The sequence below is a fragment of the Aotus nancymaae genome, unplaced genomic scaffold, assembly GCF_030222135.1.
Source record: "Aotus nancymaae isolate 86718 unplaced genomic scaffold, 86718_ANA_hifiasm-v0.15.2.pri h1tg000028l, whole genome shotgun sequence".
Classification (NCBI taxonomy): domain Eukaryota; kingdom Metazoa; phylum Chordata; class Mammalia; order Primates; family Aotidae; genus Aotus; species Aotus nancymaae.
Window position 1 is genome coordinate 5000596 of NW_026988441.1, and position 13888 is coordinate 5014483.

Consider the following 13888-nt stretch of genomic DNA (forward strand, 5'->3'; position numbering starts at 1 on the left):
AAAATGCTCATCATCACTGGTTATTAGAGAAATGCAAATCAAAACCACATTGAGATACCATCTCACACCAGTTAGAATGGCAATCATTAAAAAATCTGGAGACAACAGATGCTGGAGAGGATGTGGAGAAATAGGAACACTTTTACACTGTTGGTGGGAGTGTAAATTAGTTCAACCATTGTGGAAGACACTGTGGCGATTCCTCAAGGACCTAGAAATAGAAATTCCATATGACCCAGCAATCCTATTACTGGGTATATATCCAAAGGATTATAAATCGTTCTAAGGACACATGTACACGAATGTTCACTGCAGCACTCTTTACAATAGCAAAGACTTGGAACCAACCCAAATGCCCATCGATGAAAGACTGGACAAAGAAAATGTGGCACATATATACCATGGAATACTATGCAGCCATAAAAAACGATGAGTTCATGTCCTTTGTAGTGACATGGATGAACCTGGAAACCATCATTCTCTGCAAACTGACACAAGAACAGAAAATCAAACACCATATGTTCTCTCTCATAGGCAGGTGTTGAACAATGAAAACACATGGACACAGGGAGGGGAGCATCACACACTGGGGTTGGGGGGAAATAGGGGAGGGACAGTGGGGAGTGGGGAGTTGGGGAGAGAGAGCATGGGGAGAAATGCCAGATATAGGTGATAGGGAGGAAGGCAGCAAATCACACTGCCATGTGTGTACCTATGCAACAATCTTGCATGTTCTTATGTACTCCAAAACCTAAAATGCAATATATATATATATATATATATTTAAAAGATTTTTTGAAAAAATACAAAAATTAGGAGTGGTGGCATACACGTGTAATCCCAGCTACTCGGGAGGCTGAGGCAGAAGAATTGCTTAAACCTGGGAGGCAGAGGTTGCATCCCACCCCCCAGCTCCCCCAAATAAGGAGTCCTAGTAGACAATTTGGGGGTAGTAAAGAATTTTACAAAATACTAACTGTAGTCTTGTATATTTTAGGATTGCTTGCCATGCAGCCTAAATGCATTTAGGAGCATTCAAATCCAGCAGAGGGAGACTCTGTCTCCAAAACAAAAGATACAGCCGGATCCACGGTGAGAAACTGTATGCTTACCCCGGACTCCGGCACCCACTTCCCTTCCTGGAGGCGGCCTGAGTTTTCTGTCCCCTGATAATCTGCAGATATTATCCACATAAAGCAGCAGGTGCTCATGTAAATAGTTTTGCAAGTGCTGCTCTTTTCCCACCTTCTATTGACATAGCTGGGCGGTTTCCGTGTCTGGTATAAGGTGCACCTTGTTCCATGGCACGGATGCCTCGGAGCGTGTCGCTACCAAAAAATAAATAAATAAATAAAAGCCTGTAAAAAGATAATCCCTCCGCCAAGTACGGTGGCTCACACCTGTAATTCCAACACTTTGGGAGGCCAAGGTAGGAGGATCGCTTGAGTCCAGGAGTTTGAGCCTGCAGTGAACTATGTGCCTCAGCACTCCAGCCTGGGTGACAGAACCAGACCCTTCTCTTTAAAAAGGTCAGGGAGGGGCAGGTACTACACATTACTTACTATCTGTTTGGGCTAGCACAGACACTTCAGGAGGGAAGATAAAAAATCAAATAGGAGTGATGAGAGAACAGAGTAGCCGCAAGAGCTCAGTGGGGTGTTAGACCGAAGAAGTGATGAGAGAAGCCAGCACGGCGGCTTGTACCTGTAATCCCAGCATGTTGGGAGGTAGAGGAAGGTGGATCACTTGAGTACAGCAGTTCAAAACCAGCCTGGGCAACATGGTGAAACCCCATCTCTACAAAAAATACAAAAACTAGCTGGGCGCGGTGCACGCCTGTCATCCCAGCTACTCAGGAGGCTGAGGGAGGAGCCCTGAGCGTGGGAGGTGGAGGTTTCAGTGAGCCAAGGTCTTGCTACTTGCTCTCCAGCTTGGGCAACAGAGCAAGACCCTGTCTCAAAAACAAAAAAGTGACGGGAGGGAATGCAACTTCCACCCGTGTGCCACATCCTGGTCCTGACAGTCGACTCTGTGAACGCATCTCCCATTCCTAAGCGCATTTCCGATCTGCCATCGTAATTCCATTTTAGTCATGCATCCCGAGATCATTCTAACCACACCCAGCAGACCGGACAAGAGCATTCACTGGGGCGCCATTTATAACCACACAATGCAGGAGGCGAGCCTCAGGGTCGAATATTCGAGGGCCAGTTTAATAAACTGTCACGCGACACAGCTGAGCTTCACACAGCCTCAGTGAGGCTAGGGACAGCCATTCCTTGGGTTTCTGAGTAACATATCAAGTGAGCAGTCAATTTCAGTCAAGCCTGTACATCAGGACCGTCTTGCCAAAACGACAGTTGCATTTGGCTGCTGGAAGCTGTAACTATAACTTTTCAAAACATTCACACATTTCAGCGCATAGTGGATGTTTTTAAATAGACTTAGGGTGCACACAGCAAAGGCTGCAGCCCCTCCTAGCGCCGAGGTCGGGGCAGGACGCTGGGCGGCGGGGAGGAGGGTGGAGGGGCTCTATTTACAGTGTCTCGCCTTTGACTCCACTAACTGTTGGTTTTGTTTTCTTTTTTACCTTAAACCTTTTCCTTCAAGTCTGGAGGCCTGTCACCCTACAGGCAAGGACTCCTTGTCTGCAGTAGGCAGACAAATGTCAAACCTCGGTTTGACGGTGCTAGGAGTGGGGCACGGGAGCCTCCGGCCATCCAGCCTCGGCTCTTTCACACCTCTGCCCCTAAGGAGGGGACCCAGGGTGCCCCCAAGGGGGCACAGAAGGGAGGCTGCGTCCCAGTCTAGTATCAGAACGAGGGGGTCGCTGCAGGAGCCTGGATGGGACCACCTAGCCCAGCCAGGGGCAGGAGGGTGAGACCACCAGGAGCAAAGGCACACAGGCTGGAGAGAAGACGGCATGTTCCCAGACTGCACGGCTCGGGGTAGAGGGACTCGGGGTCAGAGCTGGAACAGTGGCCAGGATCTCGGGCTCTATTCCATGGGCACGGAAGCCCTTGGGGCTGCATGGGGTCACGGGGAGGCAGGTGCAGGAGACGCAGACGCAGGAGACACTGGCGCCTGTGCCAAAGCCCCAATCCAGCCACTCCTCTGCCAGCAGCAAGGTAGAGGGCAAGTGGCTGGCCCAGGTGCCTTGTGGGACGGGGAAAGGAGGGGCCAGCAAACCTTTCTTGGGATGGCTGAGGACATGGGGGACTCCAACAGAAACGGAGGCCCCTGGGTGTGCAGGACGGGAAGCTGACCGGCCTGGGCCCTCACCGGCCACTGCCCCCACCGCCGCCCCCACCCCCACCCCCACCCTGGCCCCCAGTGTCCGGCGCTCCTGACATCATGAGGAACAGGACGACGGGAATGATGTACATCCACTGCGGCCAGACGGAAGGACAGACAGACACAAAAGAGAGAGAGAGAGAGAGAGAGAGGGCAAGGAGGTGAGTGTGGGCAGCACCCACTCAGGGTGGGGAAAGTGGGGTGCGGTGTGAGGGGAGGCCAAGTGAGGGGGGGCGCCCAGGTCCCCTACATCACTACAGGTGGGGGAGGGCCGGTGGGGCGCAGGGAGGGGCAGGGGCAGGGGTCTTGGTCCTCACTCAGGCCTCCTGCGGTGGTGGCGCGGGCCCTGGCGCAGCAGGACGCAGGGCTGTAAGCAACACGGCCCCCCCCAGGATGAGGTGCCACTGGGGAGGGAGGAAGCGCAGGTCAGGGCTAGCGGGCAGCTGTGGGGCCCTAGGGCCAGCGAGGAGCGGGAGAGTGCTCAAGTGGGAAGCAGGGCAGGGCCCAGCAGGCAAGGGCTCAGCCTTCAGGCCTCAGTTTCCCTGCAGCACAGCTGCGGGACTATCTGGGAGGAGTGGGTGAGGCCCTCGGGCAGGGCGCTCAGCATGGCAGGGCTCAGCCATGCCAGCCTCGGCATCCTCTTAGCCTCCCTTGGGCCATGCCGGCCTCCTTGCTGGCCCTGTCCTGCATGGGGTCCTATGCCCCAGCCTAATCCCAGTCTCCACACTCAAGGACCAGAGGCCTGGGCGGAAGCCACCTATTCCATGAGCAGGGAAGCCTCCCATCCCCAGCTTCCCCACCCTGTGCCTCAGCCTCCAAGCCCCACAGACTCAGACCTGCTGCTGGCAGCTCAGGCCCCTCCCTCCTCGGCTCCAGGCAGCCTCCCGGGCACCCTGCTGCTCCCATGCCCCTCCCTGGGTCACATCCCTCCCAGACCCACTCCTCTCTCCTTCCTGTACAACCCCCGGGGAATCAATCGCCCCTCTTTTCCAAGCCTCCCTGGTTCCTTTGAAATCTCCACCGGCTCCTTCCTCTCCAGCCTCACAGCTCCAGCCTAGCTCAGGCTGAGACCTCCCCCAGGACCCTGTGCCCTAGAGCTGGCTGACCTCCCCTGACCACACCTCCTCACACACCTCCTGCAAACAAGCCTTGACAGCCCTCAGCCCAGGTACCAGGAGGACACACAGGAGGCCCGGAGCACGAGGCGTCCCCACACAGGAGGCCTGGAGGATGTGGGGCCCCCACACAGGAGGCCCGGAAGATGAGGAGCAGGCCTGAGCACCATGGGCAGGAGCAGGGAGGGCCTGGCCAGACACCGGCACTGTCAGGAAGGGAATGGGAAGGCGGGGGAGTCCCACTCACATATTTGGCGAAGAAGGACTTCTGCTCCTGGGGGTTCTTGGCCTTCTGGGCCTGCTCCATCTCTAGTCGCTCAATGAAGGCTGCCGTCTCAGGGCTGGCGGGTGGGGAGAGAAGGAGAAGGGTAAGGCCCAGAAAGAGCCACGGCAGGCGGCAAGGGCGTCGCAAAGGCAGCAGACTCGAGCTCACCCTGGGGCTGTGGCGGGCGGCTGCAGCTGCACAGACGTGTTGAACAGCTCCAGGTCCACATCCTCCACCTCGTGGCCCCGGCAGCCCCCAGGGTATGTCACCACTGACACGCCCACCACATTACCAGCCACGTCCACGTGCAGGGTCAGCAGGTCCGAGAGGTGCGACTCCACCAGGGAGCACTGTGGGGGGAGTGGGGTCAGCAGAGGTGGGGAGCCTGCCGCCTGGGCTCCACTCTAACCTCCTCCCCCCACCCCCACCCCCACAGGGCCACGGCTCCCTGTCACCCTCAGGCACAAGCCCAAGCCCAACCACCCCCACCCCGGAGTCCTCACAATGCTGTCCCCATGAAAGCACTCGCCACCTGGACCAACCCCTCCAGACCAGGAGGCCCTAGAGTGCAAGGCCAGGTCTGAGTCTCTCAGACCTCTGAGGGCTCTAGAAACACTGGGGTTTGAACGGTGGAAGCAGGACCAGGGTAGAGAGTAGGGAGGAAGAGGGAGAAGGGACTCATCCTCGACACCAACTCACCGCGGGGACAAAGGAGGAGACGTAGCCACCAGCTTCCACTCCATCCAGGACCCCAGGTCGCCTTGGGACCCGGACCCGGTACAGGCCATTCAGGGCTGCCACATCCTGGGGACCGGAAAAGAGGGTGCTGGTCAGAGGGACGGTGCCAGCCCTGGACAGGCTGTGATGCCCACCAGGCCTCCGCAAAGGTCCCTCTCCTGCCCCACCCGCCTCACAGCCCACACTCCCCAGGCTGGCCGACCTGAGTCTGCCTGGGACTCTTCCTGCTGGGGTGGCCCAGCTGGTGGGTGAAGCCAGCAGCAGCTGGGGCTGCCCCACCTAGGGGAGAAGCCATCACGAAAAGAACAGAGCCCAGCCCAACGATGGACAGTGGGGACACTGTCCCTGTGCCTGAATCCAGCCACACCTGGCGTCCACCCGAGGCATGGACGCACCAGTTACACGCACAATAAATTCTCCTTGGGGGCAGCTGTGACAGAGAATCATGTGGGCGCCATGCACGAAGGCTGCTCTCACACACCTCACCACGTGGCCTCCAGAATCAAGCCTGTGCTCCCCAGCCTCCCTCGCTGCCACATCTGGCCTGTGGGTGGAAGTGGGCTGTGCCAGCTTTTGCAAGCTTCCTCTCAACACTGCTGCTCCTTCTGTCCCTCTTTCTCCCCCTCTATTCTGCTGCCTGGAGCCCTGGCGCCTCTGTGCACTACCCCTAGGAGGACTGAGCCGGGCCCTGGAGGCTGTCGCAGCGCAGGGCGACACGAGCGGGCTCCTGACTGAGCCGGGCCCCGGAGGCTGTCGCAGCGCAGGGCGGCACAAACGGGCTCCTGACTGAGCCGGGCTCCGGAGGCTGTCGCAGCGCAGGGCGGCACAAACGGGCTCCTGACTCAGCCGGGCCCCGGAGGCTGTCGCAGCGCAGGGCGCAGGAGCAGGTTCCTGTCCAACCACAGCTATTCTGAGGATCTGTTTTTCCTCACAAGCAAATTTCGTCTAAGTGGATATGAAACAGCTCGGCTGAATCTGGAAGAGTAGAGGTGCTGATTGTGTGAAACCTGTGGGGCAAGAGGGTATGGGGGGAGAGGGAGCAGTGTGCGTGGAGGCCTCGAGGCAGGACATCGTGCCTGGTGGAACTAGGAAAAAGCGTGGCACCATTCCACCAGGAGTGGTCATCCGAGGACAGAGAACAAGGGTGGCAGGAGGTGCTGGAAGCCCACCTGGTCCTGGAGGGAAGGCTGCCGGGCACTAGCACAGGGCAGCTGAAGAGACAGCTGGATACCCTCTATCCCCATCTACACCCAGCCCCGAGTGCCCCAACTCACCCGGAGTCGGCCCCGCTCCTCCTCGCTGAGCTGCCGCTGTGACAGGGACAAGGTACCATCCTGCTGGTTCCAGAGCAGGGAGCCTCGCTTCCGGAAGTTGACACTGTCGTCTGTGAAGAGCTCAGGCTCAGAGACGCGCCCTCCCCACCCTACATCCTTCAACCCAGGCAGGACCCAGCAGGCCCAGCTTCAAATTTTGGCCTGGCTTCCACCCGAGTGACCAGATTCCCTCCCCATCTTGGCCCCCATTTTCCTATCTGCAAAGTGGGGACACCCCCACCATGTCCTACCTCACAAGGCAACCCACAGCATACACATGAACCCCACAGCTCCCAAATCCCGCCTCTGCCTCGCCAGGTGACCCAGGGACAGCCACATAACCTCTCTGAGCCTCAGCTTCCCCAGCTGCAAAATATGGAAGCTGGAGAGTCCAGGAGTTCCCACCTGCCTGGCCGTGTCAGAATCAGGGAGCTATTCACTGAGCAGATGCCAGGGTCCAGGAGGGGCACCAGCTTCGGGGTTTGTGCCCTTGGGTTCGGGGCTTCAGACTCAAGGACTACACTGGCAGCACTGGCGATCGGCTCTGGGTACATGGACACCTGCGTCGCGGCAGTTTAAGTTTGCCTTTGAAGCTGGCCCCAGCTCTGCCACTCACTCACGAGGAGACCTTGTGTGGCGCCTACTCTGAGCCTGTTTCCTCTTCTGGAAAAAGAGACTGACATGATTACCTACCACCCCACACAGCTGCTGTGAATGAGCTGATACTTGCAAAGTGTGGAACCGCTAATGCCAGGCACCTGGCACTGATGAGGAAACTCGGCTCTGAAATTACTGCTCTGCTGACCTTTTAAAAACTGAGATTCGTCTTACAGGCAAGGGGGTAAAGACAGTGTTTCTCTTCTTTCATGTCCCCCTTCTCCCCAGCTTGGGGCAAAGCTGTTAGTAAATGGACGTTAGTGAATGTAATAGATGGAGGCGCCCGGACGCCAACTCTTGACTTCTCAGGGCACCAGTGTTAAATGTCTAGGAAAGGACGTTGCCTGACTCACCAATCTCAAATGAGTGCTCCAGCAGCAGCCCCACCGTACCGCAGACCTCGCCCTCTCGACCTTCCACCCCAGCCTGCAGAAGACACAGAAATCCCCAGGTGAGAACCACCCAAGCCCTCAGCATGGCAGTCACCCACAGAGCCAAAGGCAGATTGACTGGTGGGCTGAGGGTGGAGCCTTATCATTGCTGCTTGCCTCTATTTCACTAGGAACCACCCACTTCATGAATATTCATAATCTTGGCACCGCCCCCAGAAAACCGACCCTATAAACATACCTAAACTCATTGCCAAAGCGACTATCCCAAGGTCACTTCCAAGCATTGCACCACAAATACTCATGAGTTAAAGGACACCCTCTCCCAAGGCTTCCTTTTCATGCTAAGACCTCATTATCACCTGAGAGCCCCAATAGCCAAAATCCAGCCTGAGTTCAGTCCCTACTAAGCACATTCAAGATTCATGCTTTCCTTTTCTCCAATCTCCAAACTTGCATATTCATACATATTCAGGAGGCAAAACTCCTCTCCAATTCCTCAAGAGTGCCCTTCCCATGCCTTATTTTCTTTTTTTTGAGACAGCGTCTCGCTCTGTCACCCAGGTGGTGATCTCAGCTCACTGCAACCTCTGCCTTTAGGGTTCAAGCCAATCTGCCTCAGCCTCCCGAGTAGCCGGGATTACAGACACCTGCCACCACACCCAGCTAACTTTTGTATTTTTAGTAGATACGGTGTTTCACCATGTTGAGCAGGCTGGTCTCGAACTCCTGACCTTGAGCGATCCTCCCGCCTTGGCCTCCTTAAGCGCTGGGATAACAGATGAGCCACAGCCCCTGGGTTCTTCACGCCGCTTTCATTTTAACCGCCCCAACTTCTGACTGGCCAAGATTCCACCACCCCCGCCCCGCCCCCTCATACATATTCCAGAGCTAGAGCCTTGCGACAGGTGCTCTAGTTCTCCGTCCCAGTCGCTGCAACCTGGTGCACTGCCGAGGACCCTCCTGGGCGTGCATGACTGAACCTGTTTCCAGGGCTCTCCCACCTCTTCCCTATTGGCCCTACGCAGCCTCCTTCCCTCTGTAACCCACCTAAAGACCCCAAGACCCGAGACGTCCGTAGGCCGCGCCGGCTATGCAAAGCTAACGACGAGCACTCACCCCCCGCGCACCGGCCCCGGCCCGGCAGCCGCTGCCCCGGGCTCGACTGGGCGCTGCTACCGCCATCAGCAAAAGCAGGAGCAGCCGGGTCGCCCCAGCACCAGCCGCCGCCATTTCGGCTCCTTCCCACCCGCCAAGGGACTGATGCGATCCAAGAGCCGCGGAGCACGCCGGGAGAAACAGGCCGCATCCCGACGCCGGTGCGCTTGCGCTAAGCTCCGGCGCCTGCGCACTGGCGTCCGTCCGCACCTGGGGGCCGACGTCACCAGGATGAGACCGCCTCTTTATCCTGAGGTCCAGGAGCCGCCCCTCCAGTGACGTCATCACAACCTCAGGAGGTCGCTTCTATGTGACGTCATCAAACCCACTCCACTTCGTGACGTCACAGTACCTGTAGCCCCACCCCCTCGCTTTCTCCCTCCGCTCCTGTCAAGGTGCGGGGACTTTGCGATGAGGAGGGAGCGAGGGCCTAAGCTCGCCCTTGGTGGAACTGGGGAGGCGGAACTAGGTGCGATGGCAGGTGAGAGCGGGAGCCAGACCAGGAGGGGTTGGACCTGGTGAGGGAACCAAGTAAGGGATGGGGCTGGCAATTTGGGGAGTGTAAATTAGTTCAACCATTGTGGAAGACAGTGTGGCGATTCCTCACAGATCTAGAAATAAAAATACCATTTGACCCAGCAATCCCATTACTGGGTATATATCAAAGGATTATAAATCATTGTGGCACTGTTCACAATAGCAAAGACTTGGAATCAACCCAAATGCCCATCCATGATAGACTGCATAAAGCAAATGTGGCACATATACACCATGGAATACTATGCAGCCATAAAAAAGGATGAGTTCATGTCCTTTGCTGGGACATGGATGAAGCTGGAAACCCATCATTCTCAGCAAACTGACACAAGAACAGAAAACCAAACACCACATGTTCTCACTCATAAGTGGGAGCTGAACAATGAGAACACATGGCACAGGGAGGGGAACATCACACACTGGGGACTGTTGGGGGGTGGGGGGGGCTGGGGAGGGATAGCATTAGGAGAAATAGTTAATGTAGATGACGGGGTGATGGATGCAGTAAACTACCATGGCACGTATGTAACTATGTAACGAACCTGCACGTTCTGCACATGTACCCTAGAAATTAAAGTATAATAAAAATTGGTGGACATCTGATACCCTGTCCTCTGTGAGGGGCTGTGCTGGACCCTCCCCAGCTGGGGAGCCAGGCGCAGCCTCCCGGGATCGACCCCCGGACATCACCCCCCTAGAATGCCTCCTGGTTCCAGCCTCTCCCACAGGCCGCCCCAGAGGGCTTCAGCGCCACCTCCTGAGCGGCGAGTTTGACCAGTTGCGGGACCTCCCCATCTTTGAGAGCAACTTTATGCAGGTGGGGAGCCCCAGAACCCCCTCAGCCCAAGTTTTGTCTGCCCTGTGACCTCCTCCTCACTTGGAAAGCCCCTGTCCCCACATAACGTCCATCTCGAGGGATTCCTGACTTCCAACTCCATGTGACTTCTGGTGCCCCATACCTCTAGCTCTTTAGATTCTCTGTGAACCCTAGCCTCTAACTCCCTTGCCTCAGTTTCCCTGACTTCCCACCCCTATGATTCTTGACCTTTAATTCCAAGACATCTGGCCCCCAGCCTGATTTTCAACTCACCTGGTTCATGACCTTTTCCCCTATCAGGATTCCTAATCTCTGATCCCTCCCCAGTTCCGCCCCCACATCCATCCTACCCCTAACCTCTGACCTCTGGCCCCAGGTGACTCGGTTGGGAGAAGTTGCCAACAAGGTCACCATGGGGGTGGCAGCCTCCAGTCCAGCCTTGGAGCTCCCGGACCTCTTGCTGCTGGCCAGCCCTGCCAAGGAGAATGGACACCTGCAACTCTTCGGGTGACTGCCCCCACCTCAGCCAAGACCCCCTCCTCCCTCAGCTCCAGGCACCTGAGTCCCCAGCAGCAACTCCCCTCGTGCAGACCACCCCCAGGGCCAGGACCCGGGGGTGCTACCAGCCCTCCCTGAGCTGCCATCTACCTGGGAGAACAAAGACAGAGGAATCCTCCAGGGGCCAGAAATCAGGGACTAGACAGACCTGAAAAGGACAGTCCTCAGCCACGCCCCAGCAGGGCTCAGGAGAATGACCATGTCCGCAGTGCCTGCTCATACCAGATGCCCCTGGGCCATGCATGTGATCTCACCTCTGACCTCATATCCTCACATGGTGGGGTCCCTTAGCCCCATCCTCCAAAGAGCTAAACTGAGGCTCAGAGAGCTGGGAGCCAGTTGCCCAGGGTCCCACTGTGGCTCCAGAGTGGGCAGGGATTAGAACGCCAAGTTTGTCATGATCTCATGGTTCTTGAACCCACCTGTGCCTCACTCCACACTGCTCACGCCTGTAATCCCAGCACTTTGGGAGGCCGAGGCAGGAAGATCACTTGAGGCCAGGCATTCGAGACCAGCCTGGCCAACATGGTGAAACCCTGTCTCTACCAGAGGGACCCGAGCTGCCCAAAGTGTTGGCCTGCGCCCTCTGGTGGACTCGTGGGGAACTGACTGGAGGGGCTGAGGCAGGTGGCTGGACCCAGAGGGGGCGGAGGAGGGAGTGAAAAGTTTTTGGATCCTGGATGCATTTGAAAGGTGGCAGGCAAAGTGAGGTGACTCATGCCTCTAATCCCAGCAGTTTGAGAGGCCAAGATGAGAGGATCACTTGAGCCCAGAAGTTGGAGATCAGCCTGGCCAACATGGTGAAACCCCGTCTCTACTATATAAAAATGGAAAAATCAGCCAGGCGCGGTGGCATGCCTATAGTCCCAGCTACTCTGGAGGCTGAGGCGAGAGGATTGCTTGAGCCCAGGAGGTTGAGCCAGGAGGAGAGTCTTGCTCTGTCTCCCAGGCTGGAGTGCAGTGGTGCAATCTCGGCTCACTGCAACCTCTACCTCCCAGGTTCAAGCAATTTTCCTGCCTCAGCCTCCAGAGTAGCTGGGATTATAGGCGCCCGCTATCATGCCTGGCTAATTTTTTTCATATTTAGTAGAGAGAGTCCACCATGTTGGCCAGGCTGGTCTCGAACTCCTGACCTGAGGTGATCTGCCTTCCTCGGTCTCCTAAAGTGCCGGGAGTACAGGCGTGAGCCACCACGCCCGGCCTCAGGTGGCAATTTCAAGTAGGCAGTTGCATATTGGAGTCTGGAGTTTAGGGGAGAGGACTAGTGGGAGACAGAAAGGAGACGTGTGGCTGGAAGAAAGATGGAAATGGACTCAAATTCAAGAGGCGATGGAAGTGGAAAAGGATTCCTGGGCCAGATGGAGGGGTGGCGAGGTGGGGACCCCTGGCCCCGACGGTGCGCGAGGACCTGATGGGGTCAGAACCTGAGGCGGCCCCTTCCTCCCACCCAGGCTCTTCCCTTTGCAGTTCGTCCAGCTCTTTGTCCACGACGAAAGCCGCTGGCAGCTCAAGGTCAAGCTGAGCAACCACCGAGCCTTCTACTTACAGCTGCAAGCCCCGCCCGAGACCCGAGACCGAGAGTTCGGCCAGTGGGTACGGCTGCTCTACCGCCTGCGCTTCCAGTCAGCTCCTGCCGTGCCCTTCACGCAGGAGTACCAGGAGCTGGAGGATGAAGATAGGAAGGGCGATGATGATGAAGAGGAGGCCCAGCTGGAGGGGGAGGAGGTGAGGGGAGAGAAGCTCGGTGGGGCCGCAGAGGGGAGGCATCTGAGGACTCCCGGATCTAAGAGAGGAGGGGCTGGGGGCCTGGACTCCTGGGTCTGAGGGAGGAGGGGCTGGGGGCCTGGACTCCTGGGTCTGAGGGAGGAGGGGCTGGGGGTCTGAACTCCTGGGTCTGAGGGAGGAGGGGCTGGGGCCTGGACTCTTGGGTCTGAGGGAGGAGGGGCTGGCCTGGACTCTTGGGTCTGAGGGAGGAGGGGCTGGCCTGGACTCCTGGGTCTGAGGAAGGAGGGGCTGGGGGTCTGGACTTTTGGGTCTGAGGGAGGAGGGGCTGGGCCTGGACTGGGTCTGAGGGAGGAGGGGCTGGGGGCCTGGATTCCTGGGTCTGAGGGAGGAGGGGCTGGGGGTCTGGACTTCTGGGTCTGAGGGAGGAGGGGCTGGGCCTGGACTGGGTCTGAGGGAGGAGGGGCTGGGGCCTGGACTCCTGGGTCTGAGGGAAGAGGCTGGGGGTCTGGACTCCTGGGTCTGAGGGAGGAGGGGCTGGGGGTCTGGACTCCTGGGTCTGAGGGAGGAGGGGCTGGGGGTCTGGACTCCTGGGTCTGAGGGAGGAGGGGCTGAGCCTGGACTCCTGGGTCTGAGGGAGGAGGGGTGGGGGCCTGGACTTTTGGGTCTGGAGGTGGAGGTGACCCAGGGTTATGGGGTCTGTGGGTAGAAGCCAGCAGGCTCTACAGGGCCTTGGCGGTCCTAATCAAGGGGGCTGTCGTGTCCTACTTGAGAACACACACAGCCACCACACCTCTGCCTGTGACATACCACAGTGAGTCCTGAAGGAGTGGGGTCAGCCAGGCCCAATGTCCAGTTCTCTGTAGGGCCTTGGAGGTCAAGGTAGGGCAGGGGGTGATGCCTGTTTTAGAAGCTGGGGGCGCTGGAATCTGTGTCCCTCTTGAGACGTCTGGCTCCCCCTGCCATTCCAGTCAGTGCAGAGTCCCTCCCCACCCCCCACTCCCTAACTGCAGGCCAAGGCCTCTGACATGAACTCTCTCCCCGCAGCTCCAAGCCTCAGAAGCCAGACTGGAGCCCCAGACCTCTGAACTCTGGGGCCTCTCAGTCTTCCAACATCCTTCAAGGTCACCAAAGGGCCAGAGATCAAAGGACCTTGCCTCAGGACCAGGCAGATGAGATATTAAAGTTAATAAAGATCAGCTCCTTAAGAACCAACAAGCAGGCCATGAGAGATTCCACCATCTCCAGGTCAGCGCGGTGACCTTACGGGAGTTTGTTCGGCTCGGTGGCCTCCCTCTTTGGGTCCCCACCTAAGGCCACCATGC

General features: G+C 57.6%; 2 protein-coding genes across 3 annotated transcripts; one reads left to right on the forward strand and one right to left on the reverse strand.

Moving 5' to 3' along the window:
• Positions 1-2186: 2186 nt before the first annotated feature.
• On the reverse strand, positions 2187-9004 carry EMC10 (ER membrane protein complex subunit 10). Of its 2 annotated transcripts, XM_021668634.2 has the most exons (8): positions 8891-9004; positions 7736-7808; positions 6687-6796; positions 5374-5478; positions 4843-5024; positions 4657-4750; positions 3612-3698; positions 3325-3389 (listed from the first exon to the last, which is right to left on the reverse strand). In XM_021668634.2, exons 1-7 carry the CDS (start codon positions 9002-9004, stop codon positions 3612-3614), a joined length of 765 nt encoding a protein of 254 aa, XP_021524309.1. In that variant the 3' UTR covers positions 3325-3389. The 2 variants fall into 2 exon arrangements, with proteins under 2 accessions (XP_021524308.2, XP_021524309.1); XM_021668633.2 differs by lacking the exon at positions 3612-3698 and having other exon boundaries at positions 2187-3389.
• A 156-nt stretch (positions 9005-9160) lies between these two features.
• GARIN5A (golgi associated RAB2 interactor 5A) lies at positions 9161-12491 on the forward strand (the record flags this gene model as incomplete). The annotated part of the gene is given in 5 exon segments (XM_064380769.1): positions 9161-9410; positions 10183-10283; positions 10611-10637; positions 10639-10790; positions 12293-12491. Coding segments are annotated over 5 exon segments (729 nt in total), but the record flags the coding sequence as incomplete, so codon positions are not given.
• Between the last annotated feature and the right edge of the window lie 1397 nt (positions 12492-13888).